This window comes from Salarias fasciatus, chromosome 14 (assembly GCF_902148845.1).
Source record: "Salarias fasciatus chromosome 14, fSalaFa1.1, whole genome shotgun sequence".
Lineage (NCBI taxonomy): Eukaryota > Metazoa > Chordata > Actinopteri > Blenniiformes > Blenniidae > Salarias > Salarias fasciatus.
The window spans coordinates 19,547,296-19,569,507 of record NC_043758.1 but is presented as its reverse complement, the minus strand read 5'-3'; the positions used below and the strand labels follow the sequence as shown (position 1 = coordinate 19,569,507).

The 22,212-nt window shown below is 42.8% G+C and overlaps 1 protein-coding gene across 1 annotated transcript; it reads right to left on the bottom strand.

The window, feature by feature from the left end:
* Window positions 1-490: 490 nt before the first annotated feature.
* On the bottom strand, window positions 491-21,673 carry LOC115400015 (von Willebrand factor A domain-containing protein 5A-like). Its single transcript, XM_030107668.1, has 13 exons — window positions 21,631-21,673; window positions 21,028-21,230; window positions 20,721-20,943; window positions 20,351-20,517; window positions 11,424-11,538; window positions 11,147-11,322; window positions 10,972-11,060; window positions 10,733-10,877; window positions 5,219-5,298; window positions 5,022-5,136; window positions 4,742-4,900; window positions 4,542-4,645; window positions 491-725 (listed from the first exon to the last, which is right to left on the bottom strand). Exons 1-13 carry the CDS (start codon window positions 21,671-21,673, stop codon window positions 491-493), a joined length of 1,854 nt encoding a protein of 617 aa, XP_029963528.1.
* Window positions 21,674-22,212: the final 539 nt, after the last annotated feature.

Here is a 22,212-nt window from a genome sequence, read left to right as displayed (position 1 = left end):
ATACCATGCCCCTCACTGGGAGAGAGAGAGAGAAAGAGAGAGATATTCAGCTCTAAAATGAAAAATAATGAAATGAAATTCCAACACAGTAATATTGTAACACTACAATTGTTATGAAAGGAATGTACATAATTTCAGCAGGAAAACAACGTGTTGTAAGATTCAGTGTCCTGAGATTGTAACATCAAAACATCCTGTTTTTATTGTTTTCTTTGTACGGTGACCTTGGGTGTCTTGAAAGGCCCCTATAAATAAAATGTCTTATTATTATTATTATTATTATTATTATTATTATTATTGTTATTATTATCATTATTAACGTCAATGTCTGTTCATTTGAAAACAAAGTAACATACCTCGTCCACAGTGACAGGCCTTCATTATCATTCCTGGGAAACAAAGAGAGAGAAAGAGACTGATCATCAACTCTACAAATGAAAAATGTAAACAAAAAAAACTAATCACCCAAACTCAGAGGAAAAGTGCTGTTTTAAATCCACTCACTGGGTGTTGGAACATTTCGACGCACCAAAGGTCCTTGGATCGCCTCGCCATCACCTTTGTTGACAGCAATGAAGGCAGTGAAACAACTGCTCACTCCTGATTGGATGCTGAGAGCCACCACCTTCTCCTTCACTCCTGTGTGCTGCTCCCCTCTGCTCTCTCTTCCCTCCATCTCCAGAGAGCGAATCAGAGTCCGAGCTCCCAGCCTGTGGACTGTTAACCTGCAGACACATTTCACATCGTGTCTCCAATGAACTTCTCTCGTCAGTCACACTGTTTCACTGCTTTAAACAAAAGATTAAATTTGGTTCCTTCAGTTAGACTTGTACCTGACAGCTACTAAAAATCTACCAAATAATTTACTGATCTGATGAAAAGATTATGGTTTTTCCATGAAAACTGGTTTGAAAAAGTGGTGAGATTAGACTTGTACTTAGAGCCCTATGTTATGTAGATTTCTGCATCACCTCACAGGGTCCCAGATACGAGTGAAAAACTCAGAATGAGACCCACAGACACCTGAATGAGACCAACAAATGTTGGGTCCCTGCAGTGACGGCAACTCCAATCGGTCAACGGGTTCCTGCCTCTCAAATACCTTGAATCAGAGTAAGGCTGAAACAACATGGAAGCAGTCATAACCAATGATGAGTGGAGACCTGCCAGTGAGGCTACACAGGAGGCTGTATATTGTAATGTACATACGACTGGATGTAAAAAGAAATACTGCAGAAATTCAGCAAACTTGCCAGTGTTTTTGTGTGTCTGTGTCGTGTTATCTGTATTTAATGTTGACAGCACCTTCAGTTCAGTTCCAGTTCCAGTTTACTTATAAGGCACTGTTAAAAACAACAAAGTTGACCAAAGTGCCATACAGAGATAAAATAAAAAAAAAAATAAATAAATAAAATATAGATAAATATATACATATTTACAATGAAGTGGCACATCAGCCCATTGTTAACAGTAAAAATCAAAACATCAAACTAGTCAAAAGCCAAACAGTACAAATGTGTCTTCAGACGAGACTTAAAAATAGGAAGCGACTCAGACAGTCTAATGTACAAAGGCAGATCATTCCACAGTCTGGGACCAACCACAGAAAAGGCTCGGTCTCCTCTCAATTTATGCTTTGTCTTTGGAACCACAAGCAGAAGCTGATCTGTGGACCTCAGAGAGCGTGTAGGAGAGTACCTCACCAACAGGTCAGACAGGTAACGAGGGGCCAGGCCATTTAGGCATTTAAAAACAAATAAAAGAACTTTAAAATCAATCCGATATTGGACAGGGAGCCAGTGAAGGGAAGACAGAATTGGAGAAACATGGTCGTACTTCCTCGATCGGGTTAAAAGACGCGCTGCAGTGTTCTGAACCAGCTGCAGCCGTGCGAGCGAGGACTGGCTAATCCCACAGTTCATGGCATTACAATAGTCAAGCTGTGTGGTGACAAATGCATGAATTAAAATCTCAAAATGATGCCTTGAAAGTGAAGACCTTATTTTTGCTAGTTGTCTCAAATGGAAAAAACTGGATTTCACCACAGCACTAATTTGATTATCCAATTTGAGAAACTGATCCATTTTCGCACCAAGATTAGAGACAGTAGGTTTAACAAACTGTGACAAGGATCCAAGGTTCACTGAAACAGCGTCACCAATATTGCTCGGCCCAACAAGGAGAACCTCTGTTTTTTTATCATTGAAATGCAAGAAATTGGCCGACATCCATATTTTAAAGGTGCTGTAGGCAGGATTTTGCTAGTCAATGCTAATTTTTCTGTGTTTTCTTTGGATTAAATGTTAGAGTATCCATTGATAATCCTTTAGGAGTGTAGTATAATTGCACTACCGCAAGGGCGCAGCGTTTCCATCTGTCTCTGTTCTGAGCTGAAAAGGAATCTCGACAGCTCCAGGTATCTTTGACCAATCAGAAGAGCCCCTGACGCTCTCACCGTGATTGGTCAAGGGGCGTTCGTCACACGTTCTTGTGGGAGGGGCTTAACTTGTGTAAGGGCGTGATGTCAGAGAAAACAGGACAGGATTGGCTGTGCTGGGTTTCAAATCGCCATCTTAGATGGGTCAAATTGCCATCTTGCTTAAGTAAACCTAAGCAAGATGGCGGAGATGCCAAATCCTGCCTACAGCACCTTTAATTTCATCAATGCATTTTAACAGTTCAGTGGCACTAAAGCTATCATGACGTTTCAGGGGAAAATAAATTTGGCTGTCGTCAGCATAAAGGTGAAAAGACACAACAAACCTACGAAGAATAGATCCAAGCGGCAACAAATACACTGAAAAAAGGAGTGGTCCAAGGATCGAACCTTGTGGCACACCACAATTCAGGGGAACCAAGGACGAGGTAAAATCACCCATTCTGACACAAAAACTTCTGTCAGTTAAACCTACACTAAGGAACTTTTCAACCTTAATAAAACATTTTAATATCTTTTGTGATGATACTTCCACTTACAACTAGTTGAATGACCCCTCTGTCACGGGCTGAGGGCGTCAGTATTGCTTTCACTTGGACTAAGCAGCTGTGAGGAGGGTGGTAGGAATCCTGCACACTAAAAAGCTCCAAATGTGCGGACTGCTTTACGGCATGCGTCACATCTTGATATAACATTGTTTAGCCACCATTACATTCATTTAGATTCATTACCTCGTCGCTATCCATCCTTCACACAGCCCCTGGAAACAAATGAAGGCGAGTTCAGTCCGACAGCACGCCACCGGGAGCAGCAATTTACGACGCCACGCGCTAGTCCTCATGGGAACTGTAGTATTCAGTCAGGCAAAACACTACCACTTTTGTCCACTGGCGCCGCCAAAATCAACGAAAACTGAAAGTTCCTTAGTGTTGCTTTAAATAGAAACGAAACCATTTCAAAGCAGACCTGCGAATGCCCACTGTGTTTTCAAACCGGCACAGGAGGATTTCATGATCCACTGTGTCGAAAGCCGGTCTTCAGTGGCAGATAGCTGCAGCCTCCATCCAGGATGCAACACTACCAAATGTCATTAATACCCTAGTACCCCTTCACAGTGGTGTACTGAGTCAGCCGAGGTCTGTGGATGGCCACGCTCAGCAGTGCATGATGGTGCACGCTTGTACGAAAAGCGGTACCCTGATTCACAACGGACTACATACTGCCGTAGAAGGCAAATTGTCTGGTACATGACTATGAATTGCATTGTGAAACGATGCAAAATGAATAACGCCACAGTCCAAAGCTTTGAGATTGTCCAAAACATTTTTTTCAACAACTGAAACATGTTTAATGTTTTGTTGCATACTGTGGCAGACTGGATGTGCAGGGTTATGCATTAACAATCACAGATCAATCTACTATTTGTGGGATCATATGTGGCATTTTTCCTTTTCCGAGAACTGTGTACTTTCTCGTTGGCGTTCACCATGAGCGCACATAGATGCATGTCAGACTCTTGCCGCATGCTGCAGATTAATCTTGGACTGTTGATGTATAAATATGCACCATCTCGGACTGCAGTTGGTTCCTGCGGTCATCTGCAGACCTTTGCGGACTCAATACAGCAGAGTGACAGGGGCATCAGGAACTGCATTTTTTTGAACTCTCAATATTGAGAGTATAGATACGATGGAAAAACTGAATTTTTACTTTGAGAGTCAGAGAATGGCATTTGGAAGAAAACTGGCATATATGGACTGTATTCAAGGTTAAATCACTTCCTCAAGGCACAACAAAAAACAAAAAAAAAAACTCCCACAATGTGTTTCTGTTTGGATGGTTTTTCTTGTTTTTTTCATTTTTTTCTCCTTTGTTGTTGATTGTGTTGGTTATGATTAAAATTTGAAAATGGTAAAATAAAAAGTAAAAAAAAAAACTGCCTGTGCCAGTCAAACATAATCCATTTTCAATTTCTGTAAATATGTATATATTTGAACTTTTTAAAACGTTTGAAAACTTTGATGCTGTAAATACTGCAGTGTGTTTATTTACTCTTTTTACTGAGTCAATGTGGAGCTGCTGTGATGACTGAATCCTGCTTTACCCAGTATCTTCTTCAGGTTTCAGGCTGAAGTGCAGCTGGTTCTGAGTGGGATGACCTGCCAGGCTGTACTTCACTGTCACACAGCCCTCTGCAGCCTCGGAGCTCTGACACAGTATGACAGAGGAGGAACACACCATCATTCACTATGTAATGTACATCTAATGAAATCAAACATTTCCATGACAAGATGGAGCTCATACCTGTCCACTGAGTTGGCCGTAAACCAGCGACCGCTGACCCTGGAAAAGTGCTGTGATTGGTGGAGAGAGGACAGTGACAGACACGTCCTTTGGTAAATCCCATGTGATGGAAATGTCCACCACAGTCAGCTGCAGAGCGAACCGCAGCGACTGCATCACCTGAAATATTCAGATAAAAACTGTTTGTAGGAGATGATTCACTTTTGTCGTGACCACAATCTCAAACACATGTACTGTTTCATGATGTGATGTGACGGATCGTCTGTGTGTGTCGTTCTACCTTTGGCTGCATCCTGTCACTTCTTGTGATGAACTGAGCGTGACCCCCTCCCTCTTTGGCCAACCCATTGATGAGAGCAGAGCTGGCTCCTTCCCCGATCCCGAAGGAGAAACACCTGCAACACAACAGTTTTCTTCCATAATTAAAAGATGTTTTATTTCAAGAGCCGCAGTCCTGGATCATTTCAGTGGGTTTACCTGTGAGAGCCTGAATTTTTCTTAACCAGATCAATGACTCCTTTGGTGTTTCCCACCTCTCCATCAGTGAAGACAAACAGCTGAGAAGGAGAGTTTGGAAAAACACAAGTCAGCGTCAACTTGCGCTTCATCGATACATATAAAGCAAAGAGGAACTTATTACTGGCTAATATTCAAAATTTGTTCTCAAACAGAGAAAACAGTGATGAGTTAAGAGGTGTCTGCACCACCCTCAAAAAAATTTGTGTCTGGAAATATATAAATATGTATGTGAATATTAAATGTGTGCTGTGTTGTTATGTGGACTGATAAGAAACATCGACTGAAGTTTAATCCGTATTCTGCTGCCAACTTTAAATTTCAGACAAAGCTCCAAATCAAGTCCAAATCTTCAAGAACTTTGGATTCAGACTTTTTCCCCATGACCAATGAACACATGAAATTCTATCAGTAATGGCAGCCTCTGGATGGATACAAGAATCAGCAGTGCTGAAATTCGTCCTTTATAGATGAAGCATTCACAGTCACTGTGCAGTCGACTCAAGTGTTTTTTGGTGATAAATTCATAGTTTAAAGTTGTGATCAGTGACTTTAAGGAGTGGATTGTTGTCTTTACACAAGGACACACTGTGTATTACAAGTATTGTGTATAACAAGTATTTTGAACATTTTCTGTCCAATGTGGTAGCAGGGTTTGTTCACGACTCACCAGATAAGAGAGGAGAAAACAAGGCCACTTAGACATTCTTTTTTATGAGAAAGTACTGAAGCAGTTTTGAAAATTTTGATCTCAGGTTTAATTATTATCTTATTATTGGATTTTTTTAGATGAAAATTTGGAATATTTGAAAGAGAAATTATATTATAGCTATTTTTAAGAATTAATCTATTTCCCAAAGCTTTTATTTTAGAATCTCAAATCTCACAAAGAGGAATATATAGTGTACTCAAATTTGTAAACAGTTAAATCAAATGATTTGCGTTTTACATGACCCGATATAATCCAAATTTAAAGCCCAGAATCTACATTTACTACTAACGTTTTTTAATCTGTGGCATGCTAACAGAGATTATTTAATCCACACAGGGTGTCGTACTGCACATATCTCACATTAATTAATATATAATATAGATATTTTATGTGCACACATTAATAAAGAAAACGAAGTACAACAGACAGCAGTCAATCAGTGGCCATCATTACTTTAATGGTGACGCCGTGCACGTCTTATTACTTTACATATATATTATTGACAGCAAACGCTTTAATGGAAAATTACACTTCTCTATTTTCGGTCTCATTTCTCTGGAGATGACTTCCAGTGGAACTATGAAGATGGTGACAGCTTTAAGTTTCAGCTCCGAACTTAAAGTAACACTAAGGAACTTTCAGTTTCCGTTGATTTTGGCGGCGCCAGTGGACAAAAGCGGTAGTGTTTTGCCTAAAGGAATACTACAGTTCCCATGAGGACTAGTGCGTGACGTTGTAAAATGCTGCTCCCGGTGGCATGCTGTCAGACTGAACTCGCCTACATTTGTTTCCAGTGGCTGTGTGAAGGATGGATAGCGACGAGGTAATGAATCTAATGGTGGCTAAACAATATTATATCATAATGTGACGCATGCCGTGTGCTGGGTTCCTACCACCCTCCTCACAGTTTCTTAGTCCAAGTGAAAGCAATACTGACGCCCTCAGCCCGTGACAGAGGGGTCATTCAACCCGTTGTAAGTCGATGTGTCATCACAAAAGATATTAAAATGTTTTATTAAGGTTGAAAAGTTCCTTAGTGTCGCTTTAACTACCAAAAATCCCCTTAAATTCAGGAGACTTCTATCACCATGTTAAAATGGACAAAGATGTGTTGGCCAACCACCCCAACCTGTCCAGGTATGCGTGTGGTGTGTTTGTACTGTCAGCGCTGTCCAATGTCACTTACTGTGGTGCATGTAGGTGCAATTTCTGACATGCACCAAGGCTTGGCTGACACAAACACTGTCCGGGCCGTCGTCGTCCATTGTTGATGAATTTGCATTGAATTCCACAAAGTACACGTACCAGCACATTTCCTATACTCACACCTTCAATAGCGTGTTTTCCCAGCGCCATCTCAACAAAAACCCTGTTTGCTCCGTCTCATGCCCACCTGCATGACTGACGGGCCTGCTTACATGCACTTCCACCAGAAGAGTTAGTGCTACCCAGAGTCACAAAATATCACAGAAAAAGACTGAAGAACAAAACATGAACAAACGGCTGTAACTCATACATTTAACAATGTTACAGGAAGTGGAAATCTGCTGAACTGTTCACGTGGATGTTCTTCACAGACAGAATGCAAGTTTCAATGAGAAAATTATTCAATCTTTAGGTGTAAATGCATTTGAGGGTTGACTAATCTGAAGTTACAGCAAAGACTAAATGTAGAGCCCATTTCCTACCTGGGCTGACACACAGAGTTCGTCTGAGGGTGCAGAGGGAGAACTGTTCTGCACGACGAGTCAATCAATCAATTCACTCCTTTTCCCGTTTGGGTAAAGCAACCCATTTATTTTCCTTGGGCGCGCACAATTCCACAGTTTACTGGTGCAAAGCTTGGCCAGGTGAGCTTAAACATGCTCCATCTCCCCATCGAACGAACACGGTCAAAAGACTGTGGCTGTGTTCGAAACCGCATACTGCCTACTACATCCTTCCATACTCATACTACCCATTCTGCATCCTGCTTACTCAGTCCATCAGACAGTATGCAAAGCGTTTACACTACAGCATACTACATAATGCATTGCACTCCTCCCCAAGCCGAAATCGACCCGCTAAAGCCGATTTCACTTTAGCTCTAAACTCTTCAAATGTATAACTTCATCGAGATTCTTTTTTAAATTAGGCGACAAAGTGGTCGTTTAGAGCCCGAGTGTGTCGTTTATTTGTCCAAATACCATCCGTTTATGATTTTGTTCGGACGAATTCGGCGAAATGTCAGCCAGCTGCAGTGAGCGGCTCCAGCACGGAGGTGTCAGAGAAGCAGAGAAGCAGGAGAGAAGCAGAGCACACACGAACCCTGGACCCGCCACGGGGGCCCCCCGCCTGGCACGGCGCTCAGCGCCGTGGCCGTGCCAGTCGGGTCCCCCGACCCGGCGGACCAGCCTCCAGGTCCGGTCGGGCTTTGGTGGCGGGGGACCATGGATCACGCCGCCGGCTGCCCCCGCCACTCCGACCGGCTCCCCGCCGACCCGCTCGGCAGCGGGACTGAGATGCGCGGTCTCACCCAGCGGTCCTACGGAGCGGTCCCGCCCCGGGCGTCGCATCGAGTCGGTTCCGGAGGTCCGGTGGCGGACCCCCGGGCCCCCCGGTGCGGCGCGGCACCCCAGCGAGCTCAGAGTTTCTCACACCCTCCGGGGCTGGACCCAGATCGCGGGGCCACCACACCCGCCGGCCGCCAGGCGGCGCAAGCTCTGCCTGGTGCAACCGCTGTCCGTCGCGTTGCATCTTGGGCAATTTCAGTATGAGTAGTGAAAACACACGATGTGTACTCAACATTTCTGGCGAATGCAGTATGCATCCGGGAACTTCTCGCATACTCAAAATCGCATACTGCCAGTGTAAACACACTGCATACTCAATAAGTTAGTATGAGTAGTAGGTAAGTATGCGGTTTCGAACACAGCCTGTATGCTGTCCCTCTCACACAGGGCCGGCCCGGGCTTCAGAGGCACCCTAGGCGAGCCCGAGACGAGCGCCCCTTGGGAGCGTGTTTTTCGAGCGGTCCCAACATTTGTTGAGGGGGGGGGGGGGGGGGGGTTCGCGCGCTGAGGAGCGATGCCGAACAATACCGATCAGTGCCGGGCAGCGCCGAGGACGAGGAGCGCGGTGCGGGGCACACGGAACACAGAGCGTCGTGGCGCCCCTTGTACGACCGCGGCGCCCCCCTCGGGACGTGGCGCCCTAGGCGGCCGCCTAGTTCGCCTATGCCTAGAGCCGGCCCTGCTCTCACACACCTGCAGCTAATCACCTGTGTGCTTCATTTATACCTTCACCCATGATCGAACTAAAGAAACGCTAAATGGCTCCTCCACTAAGATTAATGATTAATCATGACCTCTTGACACACTTTATGGGAATCCTTTAAGGCATTCATATGTGAGCAAATCATATCTACCTTAACTCTCATGAGGGCAGAAAACGCTGAGTCGGAGGAACCAACCAAAACTGATCTTTTGCATGTGTCAACCCCTTCTCTGGTTCTTTGAAAAGAATGCCAACTGCTTTGATCTAAATTTGATTAATTATCTACAAATAATACACAAAAACAGTTATTTGTGGTTAAACGTTTTTTTTTAGACTGGACATAAGATGAGCTGCTTGCTCATCAGGCACATGGGGAAACATTAACCAGATTGATCCCTGAGATCAAAGCCACACCTGGGGAAGTTACTTCAGATCCTGGTAGACATTAATAAGATATTTTGTAAATTTTACTCTGACCTTTACTCCTCACAATATCCCTCAGATGTCTGGGATGGAGATAACCCTCTTGATAATGTTGTCTTCCCGAAACTTAATGATATGAGAGTCGTGATTTGGGCAGGCCAGTCTCCATCACGAAAGAGTATGAAGCAATCATGTCACTTCAGAATGTTAAAACACCAGGCCCTGCTGGGTTTACCGTGGACTTTTTTGAGTTATTTTCTGCCTCCCTAATGCCAGTCCTGCAGAGAATGCAAAACGAGTCATTTTTTGAGGCCTTGATTTCTCTTCTGCTGAAGTGTGTCAAGGACCCTCTTCTCTGTGGCAGTTTTTGGCCAATTTTTCTTTTGTTGACTTGAAAATCCTGTCACAGATTCTTACCCAACATCTGCAGCAGGTCCTACCAAGCATAGTTTCTATTGATCAAACAAGATTCATGCCGTGAAGACGTTCATTCCATCATACAAGTTGTTCAATATCATCAGCTCTCCGAGTTCAAACTTCTCTGAAGTAATTATTTCTCTCGGTGTTGAGAAGGCCGTCGACAGGGTGGGATGGAGGTATCTATTTTATTTCACAGAAATTTGGTCTCGGTTTAGAGTTTATTTCTTGGGTTAGTAATAGGTTCTTTCATGTGGGGCAATAAACCTCTTTCATTCGTAGATCAGTACTACAGCTCTCCAAAGCACTTGGCGGCCTGCCACTGCCCAATTTCCTGCAATATTTATCGTCTTGTAATATCCACAAATGTTTATACTGGATCAATAACAAATTTGACGAGTGCTGCCCACCTGGGTTGGTATGGAACTCGCTCCTTCTAATTAATTAATTAATTAATTAATTAATTAATTAATTAATTAATTTTCAGGGAAGAATTGTTTCACAGTGAGATCAAGGTTCAGTCTGGGGTCATGGTGAAGGTTTGTTGAGAAGAACAATGATTTTTGAGGTGACGAATCCAGAAGTGAAACCTACAAACTACACAGCTCTCTGTGTGTGTGTGTGTGTGTGTGTGTGTGTGTGTGTGTGTGTGTGTGTGTGTGTTTTACTTGTCTGGGCTGACTGGGAATGCAGGGCTGCTCATAAATATGCTTGAGAGGCTCCAGAATTTCTGTTCCTCCCAGATCTGCCTCCATCGTCCCAACTATCTTCAGGGCCTCCTCCATGGTCTGCTGACTGTACTCCACACTTTTACTGCAATCACACAGACACATGCACAAGTCATGTGTTCATGAATCTACTTCAAACCAAAGACACACTTTGAAAATATAAATGAGGATGTATTCACGGGAAGATGTGCTCAAAGCTGGATCCAAAACTGTAGATGTTGAAATAGCAGCCCATTGGTAGACTCTTCAACAGCAGCAGCAGCGTTTCCTACAAGAAAGATTCAAACCAGGTGAAGATCACTGTATAGACAGACAATGAAAGAGTTAATGACACCAATAGCAAACAAGCAATACCCTTGCACTGCTTATGCGAGTCTGTTTTCTGTCTTTGATGTTCATTGGGACCCCCATACTTCCAGATCGATCCATGAGGAACACAAACTCTCCACAGGAAGCCACTGAAGACATGACAGACTGAGGAAACTCAGGGACCAGGCTCACCATCACCACTGGATCACCCATCAGAGTGCCTGAAACAGCACAGAAAAGTCAACAACAATCACTTTGTTGCTTGGAGGATGAAGACACAACAATCTTTCTTCCCATGCTAACTACAAACATTTGCACTCACCAGGTTTTGCAGAGGCCTGTCCTGCTTCCACCACAGCAGTGGGCTGGTGGGCATCTTTGTAATATATCAGCACTTCAACATCTCTGTCAAACTTGTGTCCTGCACCCAGCTTCACCTGCAGGGTACAAATATATGATGATGATGTGGTATACTGAGTTATAATAGTTGTTTTCAATATTGAATAGATGCTTAATTGTAAGTTGTTTGTATCTGAGATTGAATATAATAATTGTTCAGAGTTGTCATGTTATTAAGGAGTTTGCCCACTAGGGGGCACACAAGTTTGAGTGTTGTATAATAAAAGCAACGAGGTAGAATGATCAGAAGAAGCTGTTGAGAAAAATGTTTGAAAAAGACTGTGCAACTGAAGTAAAGTGGTCAGTAAACTTGGAGATGTTGTATGGAGTTCTTTCGGCCACGATGCAACATCTTTTTGGCGACAAGCACGAGTGGCGAGTCTGGACTGGTTTTGCGGGTGAAGAAGGCTTTTCGGAGTGGGGAGTGAGAAGAAAGCGACCATTGGCACTCTGGCGGCGTTTGATGCTAAAAGTCAAAGCTGGAAAGAAGAGATAATGGAGCAGTTTTTTTGAGGCCAATGACACTGACTCCTCAGTGTGGTCGGTGCATCTACATACAGTTTAATACGGAACCTCCTCAGCCCAAGTAAACCAAAGGAGAAAACTTACCAGGAGCTGGTGATATTGTTGAAAAATCACTTCGACCCCAAGCCAAGTGAAATCGTCCAGAGATACAAGTTTGATTCTCCCAGTCGTAAACCAAATGAATCAGTGATGGAGTATGTAGCACAGCTGCGCAGGCTGACACAGGACTGTAATTATGGCAACACATTGGAGCAGAAGTTGAGAGATCGGATCGTGTGTGGCATAAATGATGACCGGATTCAAAGAAGACTTCTGGCAGAAGCAGATCTGACATGTGAAAAAGCCTTGTCCATTGCAGTTGCGACAGAAACAGCTAATAAGAATGCACCGGACCTGCAGAATCCAGGTGCCGCAGCGAAGTGCTTCACAAAGGTGCGCATCAGAGAGGTGCGTTCAAGAGCGGCTGTGTTAAAGAGAGTTATCGTTGCAAAGGACAACATAATGTTGCAGAATGTAAATTTAAACAGGAGAAATGTCACGCATGTGGAAAAGTGGGTCATATTGCACGAGCTTGTAGGAATAAAAACAAACAGAAAGTGAATGCTAAATCTGGAGCAGTTAAAAAGGAGAAGCCTCATTCAAGCCATCCTTCCCATAAAGTCAGGGCCGGCCCAAGCCTCCATGGGGCCCTAAGCAAAATTTGAGTTTGGGGCCCTCTATTACTGCCAATATTGATCATTCACATACCTACAAAAACTCATGACATGTTCTACTCTGTCATTACAAATACACTTGTAAAACTAGATGTCAGATCTTTTTGTTGTAGTTAGATTGTAATCCACAGGCCATGGAAGCAGACTTAGCAAACTTGAAGAAAATTCTTTCAATTAATATTTGGCAAAGTCAGCAACTTCCCCTACTGGCCACACGGGAATCAATGCATAAAACCTCAAAGAGCAGCCTGGCATGTTTTACCTATGGTTTATAATCTGAAATGGCAGGAAATTCAGCAACAAGAGCAGCCTGGGGTTGATTTACTTAATATTCAAAATGATATAGTATTAAGTGGGGTACTGAAAGTCATCTGTGCCAACTAAAAGTCACAAAATAAATCAATCATTTACTGTAAACACAATCTGCTTTATTATTTTATTTTTAAGTAAACTTCAACAACAAATATACAAAAACGGACAGCATGAAATAAAACTTTCTTTCCGAGTCTGTCAGGAAAGATGGCCACTCAGCTGGGTCTACTGGCGGAACTGCTGATCCCTGCTGCAAACTGGATGTTGCTGAATTAGTCGATGAAACATCAGCCTCGATGACCAAAGATGAAGGACCTATAAGGAAATTAATATTTTTTGACAAAATTATTAATCTCAGAATGTTCTGCAGTACACTGGGTAATTACAAAGGCTGTTTTGTTGACCAGGTAGATTCTGAGGTTGCAGCAGAAACAGAGGGGACAGTGGTCACAGTGGATGAGGCAGAGAATGGATATATATATATATATATATATATATATATATATATATATATATATATATATATATATATATATATATATATATATATATATTAGAGGTGTCCTGATTGCACTAATAATAAAAAAATTAAACAAAAAAAAAAAACAAAAAACAGCGCAGGCAGGAACAAAGTGTCGGTAACTCTAAACATCAAACAAATGAAGTAGTTCAAACGACCAGAACCGAACCCTCTTCTAACAAACGGGCTAAAGCGTGTAATTTACTTAGATCTAAAAGCTCTGCAGATAAGCTCACATTCTTTGGCTAAACAATTTCTCACATTATCTGCTCAAATTAAATGAAATAGGTTTAATTGCACTGTGTCCGGTCCATTTTGCAGCGCAACATCCATGCAAAAACAAACATTAAATTAAATAGAACTAGAATTTGGCACTCAGAGTGCGCAGACCTCCGCCACACCTCAAATCAGTCACCAACAGCCATAAGAACACCATATATAATCACACAACATTGTGATCAGGGTGTGATCAGAACGGAGCGCTGCAGCGTGCGGTGCCTCTCTCTGTCACCCTGTCGCCCTCTCTCCCTGTGTGTGTGTGTGTGTGTGTGTGTGTGTTTATCTGAAAAGGAAAACCGAAAAGCAACATAATTAATGTTATTTTACTTCATTTTAATTGACCGGATTCTCTCGTATTTTCCGTTCCCGACTTCCTGTATGGTGCGATCTGCTCTGTCTAGCTTTACAACTGGCAGTGCACGGCGCGCGCGGCTCGTGGAGAAAATAGAGAGGAGCGGAGCGCCCGCGGTCCACGGCGCGAGCCGCTGTGCACGCGGCGCTGTCCCGCACCTCTTGTACGAACCGTCAGATAGGTTTACAGGGGCACCGATCTGACAGTCAGTGCGCGGCGCTTCTCACTTCCGCGTCGAAAGCGGCGCGTCTTGTGTGAACCAGGCGTTTGTCGCCCCCTGTCGGCGGGCCTGCTCAACCATGTGAAAGACTCCCTATCTCTCAATGATAAAGAATCCTTTAAAAAATTCCTAGATCCAGACAGTGATCCGGATCATCACCAAAATTTAATCAATTCTAAGTTAGCCCAAGACCCACCTTTCCACAAAGTTTCATTGCAATCCGTCAATAACTTTTTCCGGGATCTTGCTAACTAACAAACCAACCAACCAACCAACCAACAAACCAACAAACCGACATGATTACATAACCTCCTGGCGGAGGTAATCAGCCTTTTAGATAAATAAAATAATAATATAATAATAACCTAAAATTTACAATTAAACAAAATAAAAGTCAGCATTAAAAATGAGAAATGAGTAACAGAACCGTCTTTTATTAGCCCAATTATCTGGCTACTTACTCGTCTAAGGTGGAAAGCCATGTTGTTGTGAAGTGATATGAAAGGACACAACTTGCATTTGACTTTTTTTGGATCATCTTTGCCTTGTCTGAAGTTCTGTTTTTTTTTCCGACATTGTGAGTCTTTTGAAGTTTAGCCAAATCCCCACCAAGATGCTGCTCTGTGACAGAGCTCAGCGCAAAATCGGATTGTGCCACTCACCATGGTAGTTCATTCACAAACACTAAATAGACAGAATATTGAATAAAAGTACAAGTACATTTTTCCACAGTATATTTGATAGGCTAACATGTATATCAAATAGGCTTTATATCATGTTTATTTTGAAAAAAAAAACCCAAGCATTTCTATGTAAAATCAGTCATTCAGCACGCCCATACAGCTGTAATGGAATGGTCCTCGTTTAATCACCACATTTTTTCAATGCTTCGACTGCTATATATATATATATATATATATATATATATATATATATATATATATATATATATATATATATATATACATATACATATACTAGGGGGGGCCCAAAAGTTCCCGGACTGTGGTTATAAAAAAAACAACAACAAAGATTTCAGACTTTTGGCCATTATATGTCGCTATAGCATAGCCTTAAGCATAACTGAAAATTTTCACCTCCCAAAGACGCACAGGCAGCTCACAGGCAGTGTTTATGTTAATACAGTCCCGCTCCCTTCTTCGAAAAATCCGAAAATGGCAGAAGCCGATTTTGTTTTCTATTGAGAAAAACGGCAACAGAAACACTCACCATGATCACCGCATACAAAGTTGAGGCTCTGGGGAGAACACAGGTCTATGGGTGCTTTAAGAGTGGTCAGATGTCCATCGAAGACTTGCCTCGCTCCGGCCGACCCTCCATCTCCCGCACAGAGGAAAATGTCCGCGAAATCGAAGCTGATCTACTTTTTTGACGTCAAAGGGATGGTCCACAGCTAGTTTGTGCTGCCGGGGCAAACCGTCAACCAGGACTTTTGCCTCGAAGTGCTGCGGCGGCTCCTGGAGGCGTTCAGGCTGAAGCGGCGGCGCTGTGGGAGAGTGTGGACTGGTGGCTCCATAATGTCAACGTGCCAGCGCACAGGGCTCTGCGCGTAAAACAGTTCCTGGTGAAAAACGGCATGGCCCTGCTGCCCCATCCGCCGTATTCCCTCGATTTAGCATCTTGCGACTTCTGTCTCTTCCCAAGAAAGAAAAAGGCACTGAAGGGGCGGAGATTTGATGATGAGGAAGAGGTGCAGAAAAAATCGAAGAACACTCTTAAACCAATCATTACGCACGAGTTTGCCGACTGCTTTGAGCAATGGAAATCCCGGCTGCAGTGCTGTATTCAAGCCGAAGGAGAGTACTTTGAAGGTGACAGTGTTGATTGAATGTGAAAATAAAAAAATAAAAAGTTACAACCATATCTATATCTATATATATATATAGAGAGAGAGAGATAGATAGATAGATATAAATTGTATATATAAAAGACAAATTTGTATATATAAAAGACAAATTTCTCTAGTTTTGAACTAACGTTAGCTAGCTATACTGCTATTACAGGCTAATAGGCTAGTTAGTAACTTTACTTATTTGAGGAAGCTTTTAAAAAATCTCCTTGACACCAAACCAGCCAACCAACCAACCAAGACATGCAAACATACCTTTGTCTTGTTTTATTTTCTTCCTCTTTCTTCCTAGTCCTCTTTTCAGCACCTGAAGGGTATGTCCTTTTTTGCGACATAATGTTGAACCTGCACCTAGCCCCTTGGATGTGCAGTGTGTACTGTACGGCTGATACACACAATAATAGTGGAGCTCTGACATTTAGAGCAGAGAGGCAGTAGGAAACTAAAGTCTGTTAACATATCTTTTTTGTACATTAACGTACATTTGATGATATATGAGCCATCATGACTCACATACGGAAAAAATAATAAATTACTTTTTTCTTTTTTTAAGTTAATTACTCTTGGGGGCCCCCTAGTGGTCACGGGGCCCTAAGCAGCTGCTTAGTTCACTTGTAAAGTTGTGGAACAACAAGAAGAAAATGATTCTGAGACTTCAGAGGAAGATGCTTTTGCTTTACAAAGCATGACGTTTAAGTTAGGGCGTACGAGTGAAATATACCTAAGGAAAGTGGATCCATACTTAGAAATCATGAAAGTGAATGGGAAGAAAGTTCATTTTGAGATTGACAGTGAGACTGCAGTCTCACTGTAATGAATGAGAAGACTTTCTGGACAATGTGGAAAGACACCAAAACACCCCACATTAAACCAGTCAGGATTAAGTTGGAGACTTATACAGGAAATCCAGTGGAAGTTGTGGGAGCAGCTCAGGTCGAAGTAAAACACAAAAAGCAAAGAGCCACATTCTCCCTCGTGGTTGTGAAGGGAGAGGGTCCTTGTTTGCTGGGCCGAGGCTGGATAGAAGACATTCAACTGGACTGGAAAGAAATAAAAGCCCGACACAAAGCTCATCCCATGCATAACGCTCAGTCTGGGACAGGAACACAAGAGACAACAGAGGCACTGCAAGAAGTGCTGTGGAAACACGAGGAAGTTTTCAAAGAGGAGCTAGGCACATTAAAGGGTACCAAAGCCACAATTCATGTGAAAGAAAATGCAGTTCCACGTTTTTTCCGTCCCCGATCGATTCCTTATGCAATGAGAGCCAAAGTCGATGAAGAAATTGACAGATTGCTAAGAGAGGATATCATCCCACCAGTGAAATATTCAGAATTGGCAGCACCAGTCGTACCCATCCTGAAACCAGAGGTCACAGTCAGGTTATGCGGAGATTTTAAGTTAACTGTAAATTCTGTGTTGTCACTTCAGTAATATCCAATACCCTGAGTGGATGATTTGTTCAATGCTCTCGCCAGAGGTAAACAGTTTTCAAAGTTGGATATGAGTCATGCTTATCAACAGATACTCATGGATGAAGACTCCAAAAGATACATCACCGTTAACACGCACAGAGGACTGTTCACTTCCAACAGACTTCCGTTTGGTGTGGCCTCTGCTCCAGCCATATTTCAGAGAACAATGGAGAGTCTTTTAAGTGCTATTTCCTTGGTTGCAGTGCATCTGGATGACATTTTGGTCAGTGGTGTGGATGAAGCAGATCATATCAAGAACTTAGACATGGTACTAAAGAGACTGAAAGAAGCGGGATTGCGTGTCAGAAGAAACAAATGCACATTCCTTCAGGAAGAAGTGGAGTATCTCGGTTACAGAGTTGACTCACAAGGTCTATATCTGATGGATAAAAAATTGAAAGCAATCCAAGATGCTCCTGCCCCAACAAATGTTATAGAGCTTAAATCATTCCTGGGTTTGTTAAACTACTACAACAAGTTCCTTCCAAACCTGGCAACCCTGCTGGCACTATTGCATGAACTTTTGAAACAGGATGTTCAATGGAAATGGAAAAAAACAACAAGAAGAGGCATTCCAAAAGGCAAAGGACTCGCTGAACACAAAGGATGTCCTGGTGCACTACTCAGCAGACAGAGAGCTTGTTTTGTCATGCGATACTTCACCGTATGGAGTAGGTGCAGTATTGTCGCATGTCATGGAAGACGGAAGCTAAAGACCAATTGGATTTGTTTCCCGTACTTTACACCCCACTGAGACCACATACTCTCAGTTGGACAAGGAAGGACTTGCAGTTATGTTTGGCATAGAAAAGTTTCATAAATACTTGTATGGTCGTACTTTCACGATTTATACAGATCATAAGCAATTGATCTGTTCAATGAAAAGAAGCCAATCCCACAAATGGGATCACCAAGAGTACAAAGGTGGGCTGTGAAACTCAGTGCATACAAGTACAACATTGTCTACAAACCGGGAAAACATCATGAAAGTGCAGACGCTTTGACAGGGATTACTAAAATGAAAGGACTGGCAAGATCATACATGTGGTGGCCGGGAATGGATCAAAATGTGGAAAGAACTGTTCAGGCATGTAGGGAATGTCAGGAGCACCAGAAAGCACCTGCTCCTGCCCCTTTACACCCCTGGGAATGGCCTGACTCACCTTGGTCTAGGATTCATGAGGATGATGCTGGACAGTTCCTTGGAGAAATGTTTCTTGTGATTGTTGACGCACATTCCAAGTGGATGGATGTTTATCCAACAAAAACATGCACCTCCCAGGTCACTATTGAAAAACTCCGCCAAAGTTTCAGTAGTTTTGGGATACCAAAAATACTTGTTTCGGACAATGGAACTTGCTTTACAAGTACTGAATTTGAGACATTCATGAAACAAAATGGAATAAGCCATGCGAGGTCTGCCCCATTCCACCCTTCTTCAAATGGACTGGCAGAGAAAGCCGTTCAGACCTTCAAAGAGGGAATGAAGAAGATGAAAGAAGGGACAATCCAAACAAGTTTATCCAGATTCTTGTTTAGTTATCGGATCACACCTCATGCAACAACAGGCTTATCTCCTGCCGAACTCATGATGTCACGAAGGCTAAGATCAGCCTTAGATTTGGTTATTCCAGATGTGAAAACCAAAGTGCAAAAGAAGCAACTGAAACAGAAAGTCAACCATGATGGACGCTGTAAACAGAGAGGATTCACATCAGGAGATGACGTACTCATCAGGAACTACTCCTATGGACCGAAATGGATTCCTGGTGTGGTTCAAGACTGTTCCGGACCTCTGTCATACACTGTTACAGTTGGTTCTGGACAAGTTGTGAAAAGGCATGTAGATCAGGTCAGAGCTAGACTGGCAAATCCAGAGCAAAATGTTGAGAACGAGAGGAGCTCAGTGTTTTTTCCTGACACTGCTCAAGAGGTTGTTTCACCACCAGACAGGAATACACCTCAAGGGTTTGAAGAGCAGAGCTCTACTGCAGAGACAATGGTGTCAGAGATACCACAGAGCCCCGATGTTCACATTGTGAAGCCTACAGAACCAGAAACCAGGCGTTCTACAATAGAGAGGCGTGCCCCTGTACACCTGAAGGACTTTGTTCGTTAATTTGCAATGCTTTACAGAGTAGAGCGTAAAGCTCAGTTTTGTACTAAGTCATTTTCAGTTCAATATTATAATTATGTTATGTTTGATTTTTTTAGTCAAACTACCATAGTGGGTTTTCGCTTAAAAGTGGGGGGAAATGTGGTATACTGAGTCATAATAGTTGTTTTCAATATTTAATAGATGCTTTATTGTTCAGACTTGTCATGTTATTTAGGAGTTTGCCCATTTGGGGGCACACAAATTTGAGTGTTGTATAATAAAAGAGACAATGTAGAATGACCAGAAGAAGCTGTTGAGAACAATGTTTGAAAAAGACTGTGCAACTGAAGTAAAGTGGTCAGTGAACTTGGAGATTTTGTATGGAGTTCTTTCGGCCACGATGCAACGGATGAATAATGATATGATGCCTTCTTTTCACTGAAGAGGATCCAACGCACACAGTGGACACATCAGCACTCCACCTACCGTGGCCTGGGTTTGGTCTGTGTTCAGGAACTGGAGAGGATCCAGGGAACAGCTGGACTCCACTTTAGAGATGGGACGAGGAGAGGACACTCGAGCAGAAAAAGACAGACTGTAAGGAACCAGAGAGGCTGGAACAGAGTTCACCTGGACGGCAGTAGCTTCACTACCTGAAAACAACATGAGAAACAACTGGAAATGAGAAGAATTCTGTTTGAAAATGGAGATTTGTGAAGAGAGCAGCTTCAGATTGAACTACAGCACAGCACAACGCTGAATAAATGAAAAAAGAATACATTTAGAGCAATGTTTTCTTTTTTTCATGAAGTCATTTGTACTTTTGTGTGCATCAGCTTCTCACTGGTCTTCCTACCCTGAGGTGTGTATCGAGGGTTGAGCACAGCAGGCAGACAAAACCTCAGCCCCTCATCAGCCTGCACTGCCAGCTCAGTGACGTACTCCAGCCTGATGGAGGCGCTCTCTCCTGGAGGCAGACAGCCCACCCTCATTGAGAAAACATCTGGACTCTGATCACTCTCCTCCAGCAGGAAAGCCTGCTGACCGGAGCTCAAAGCATCATCATACTCCTCACGAGCCTGCAGGACAAGAGACACATGTGAGCCACATTCACTCCCACTGCTGGATGTTGTCCTCAGTCAGTCTGGACCTGCTCTGCTCACCTCCTGTTTCTCCTTCACCTCAGCCACAATCTCCTTCTGTCCCATCTTGGCACTGAAATGACAGACAGCGGCATCTCCAGGCAGAGGGAAGACAAAAACCGCCTCGATGGGTTTGTCCTCTTTGTTCTGGTAGTTCAGAGTGGAGACCACTGTAGCCACATGGTCCCTCACCTCCAGCTCCACCTCAATGCTCTTCAGAGGGACTGACGGAGAAACACAGTCACAACCAGAAATATTTACACTAAAAAGGCAAGGCTCAATAATAACTAATCACTATTCAGATATGAGGCACTTCACAGTCATTCCCAAGGAAATACATTCAAACAAGGTGATGAAGGAAAGCTGAAAAAGAAGGCTAAATGTGAAGTAAAAGTTTTAACAATTAGCGTACAGGTTGTAAAATAAAATATATCCTTTCAAGGAAAGCCTGAACAAGTAATAGTTCTTTTCAGCATGATTCAAAAGAAATCAATTTGTCAGCAGTCCTCCAGTGTTCAAGATTGTTTCACAGGAGTAGAACCCCAATCCCCACCCCTATTCCCAATAAAAGCTATGAAACTGTTACAGATAACATCCAATGATAGATGTGGGTCAGCTCTGTACCTGGTTCCTTCCTCAAAGTCAACAGACCACAGCAGTTCATCATTGTATCTGCAAAAGGAAAAAGATTATGCAAGTGTTTTGGTACCATGACAGTCAGTGACTCGGCTGCAAAGTTTCAAATGGAATAAAATACATATAGATGCCATCATATACACTATCTCTCTTCAATTATGTATACTATTTACCATGGACGCATGCATGAACATCTTCTAATTTTACCAGAATACAAGTAGAAACTGCAGTGACAATGACAGCCTCCTGCTACAAACACAACAGAAGCATTTCTTGCCTTTTAAAGATCAGAAGTCTGTGAGACAGGTATAAAGCGCCTTCCTGGAAAGACAGACAGCGTTCGAGAGAAGGAAGTGTTTGTATCCATAAAATTGCTGCAACATTGCTCGATCACCGGGGCTCAGAAGAGGGGCGGAGTCGAAGTCAGTGTCGTGGCTATTTGTCTTTAAAAAAAAAACAAAAAACTTCATATTGCCACTGGTGATGATGAACTTCTGACTCACGAACTTCATATTGCCAAGGGCTGTGGTTTATGCAGGGAAAACAATCATTGTCCACAAAATTCCGGTG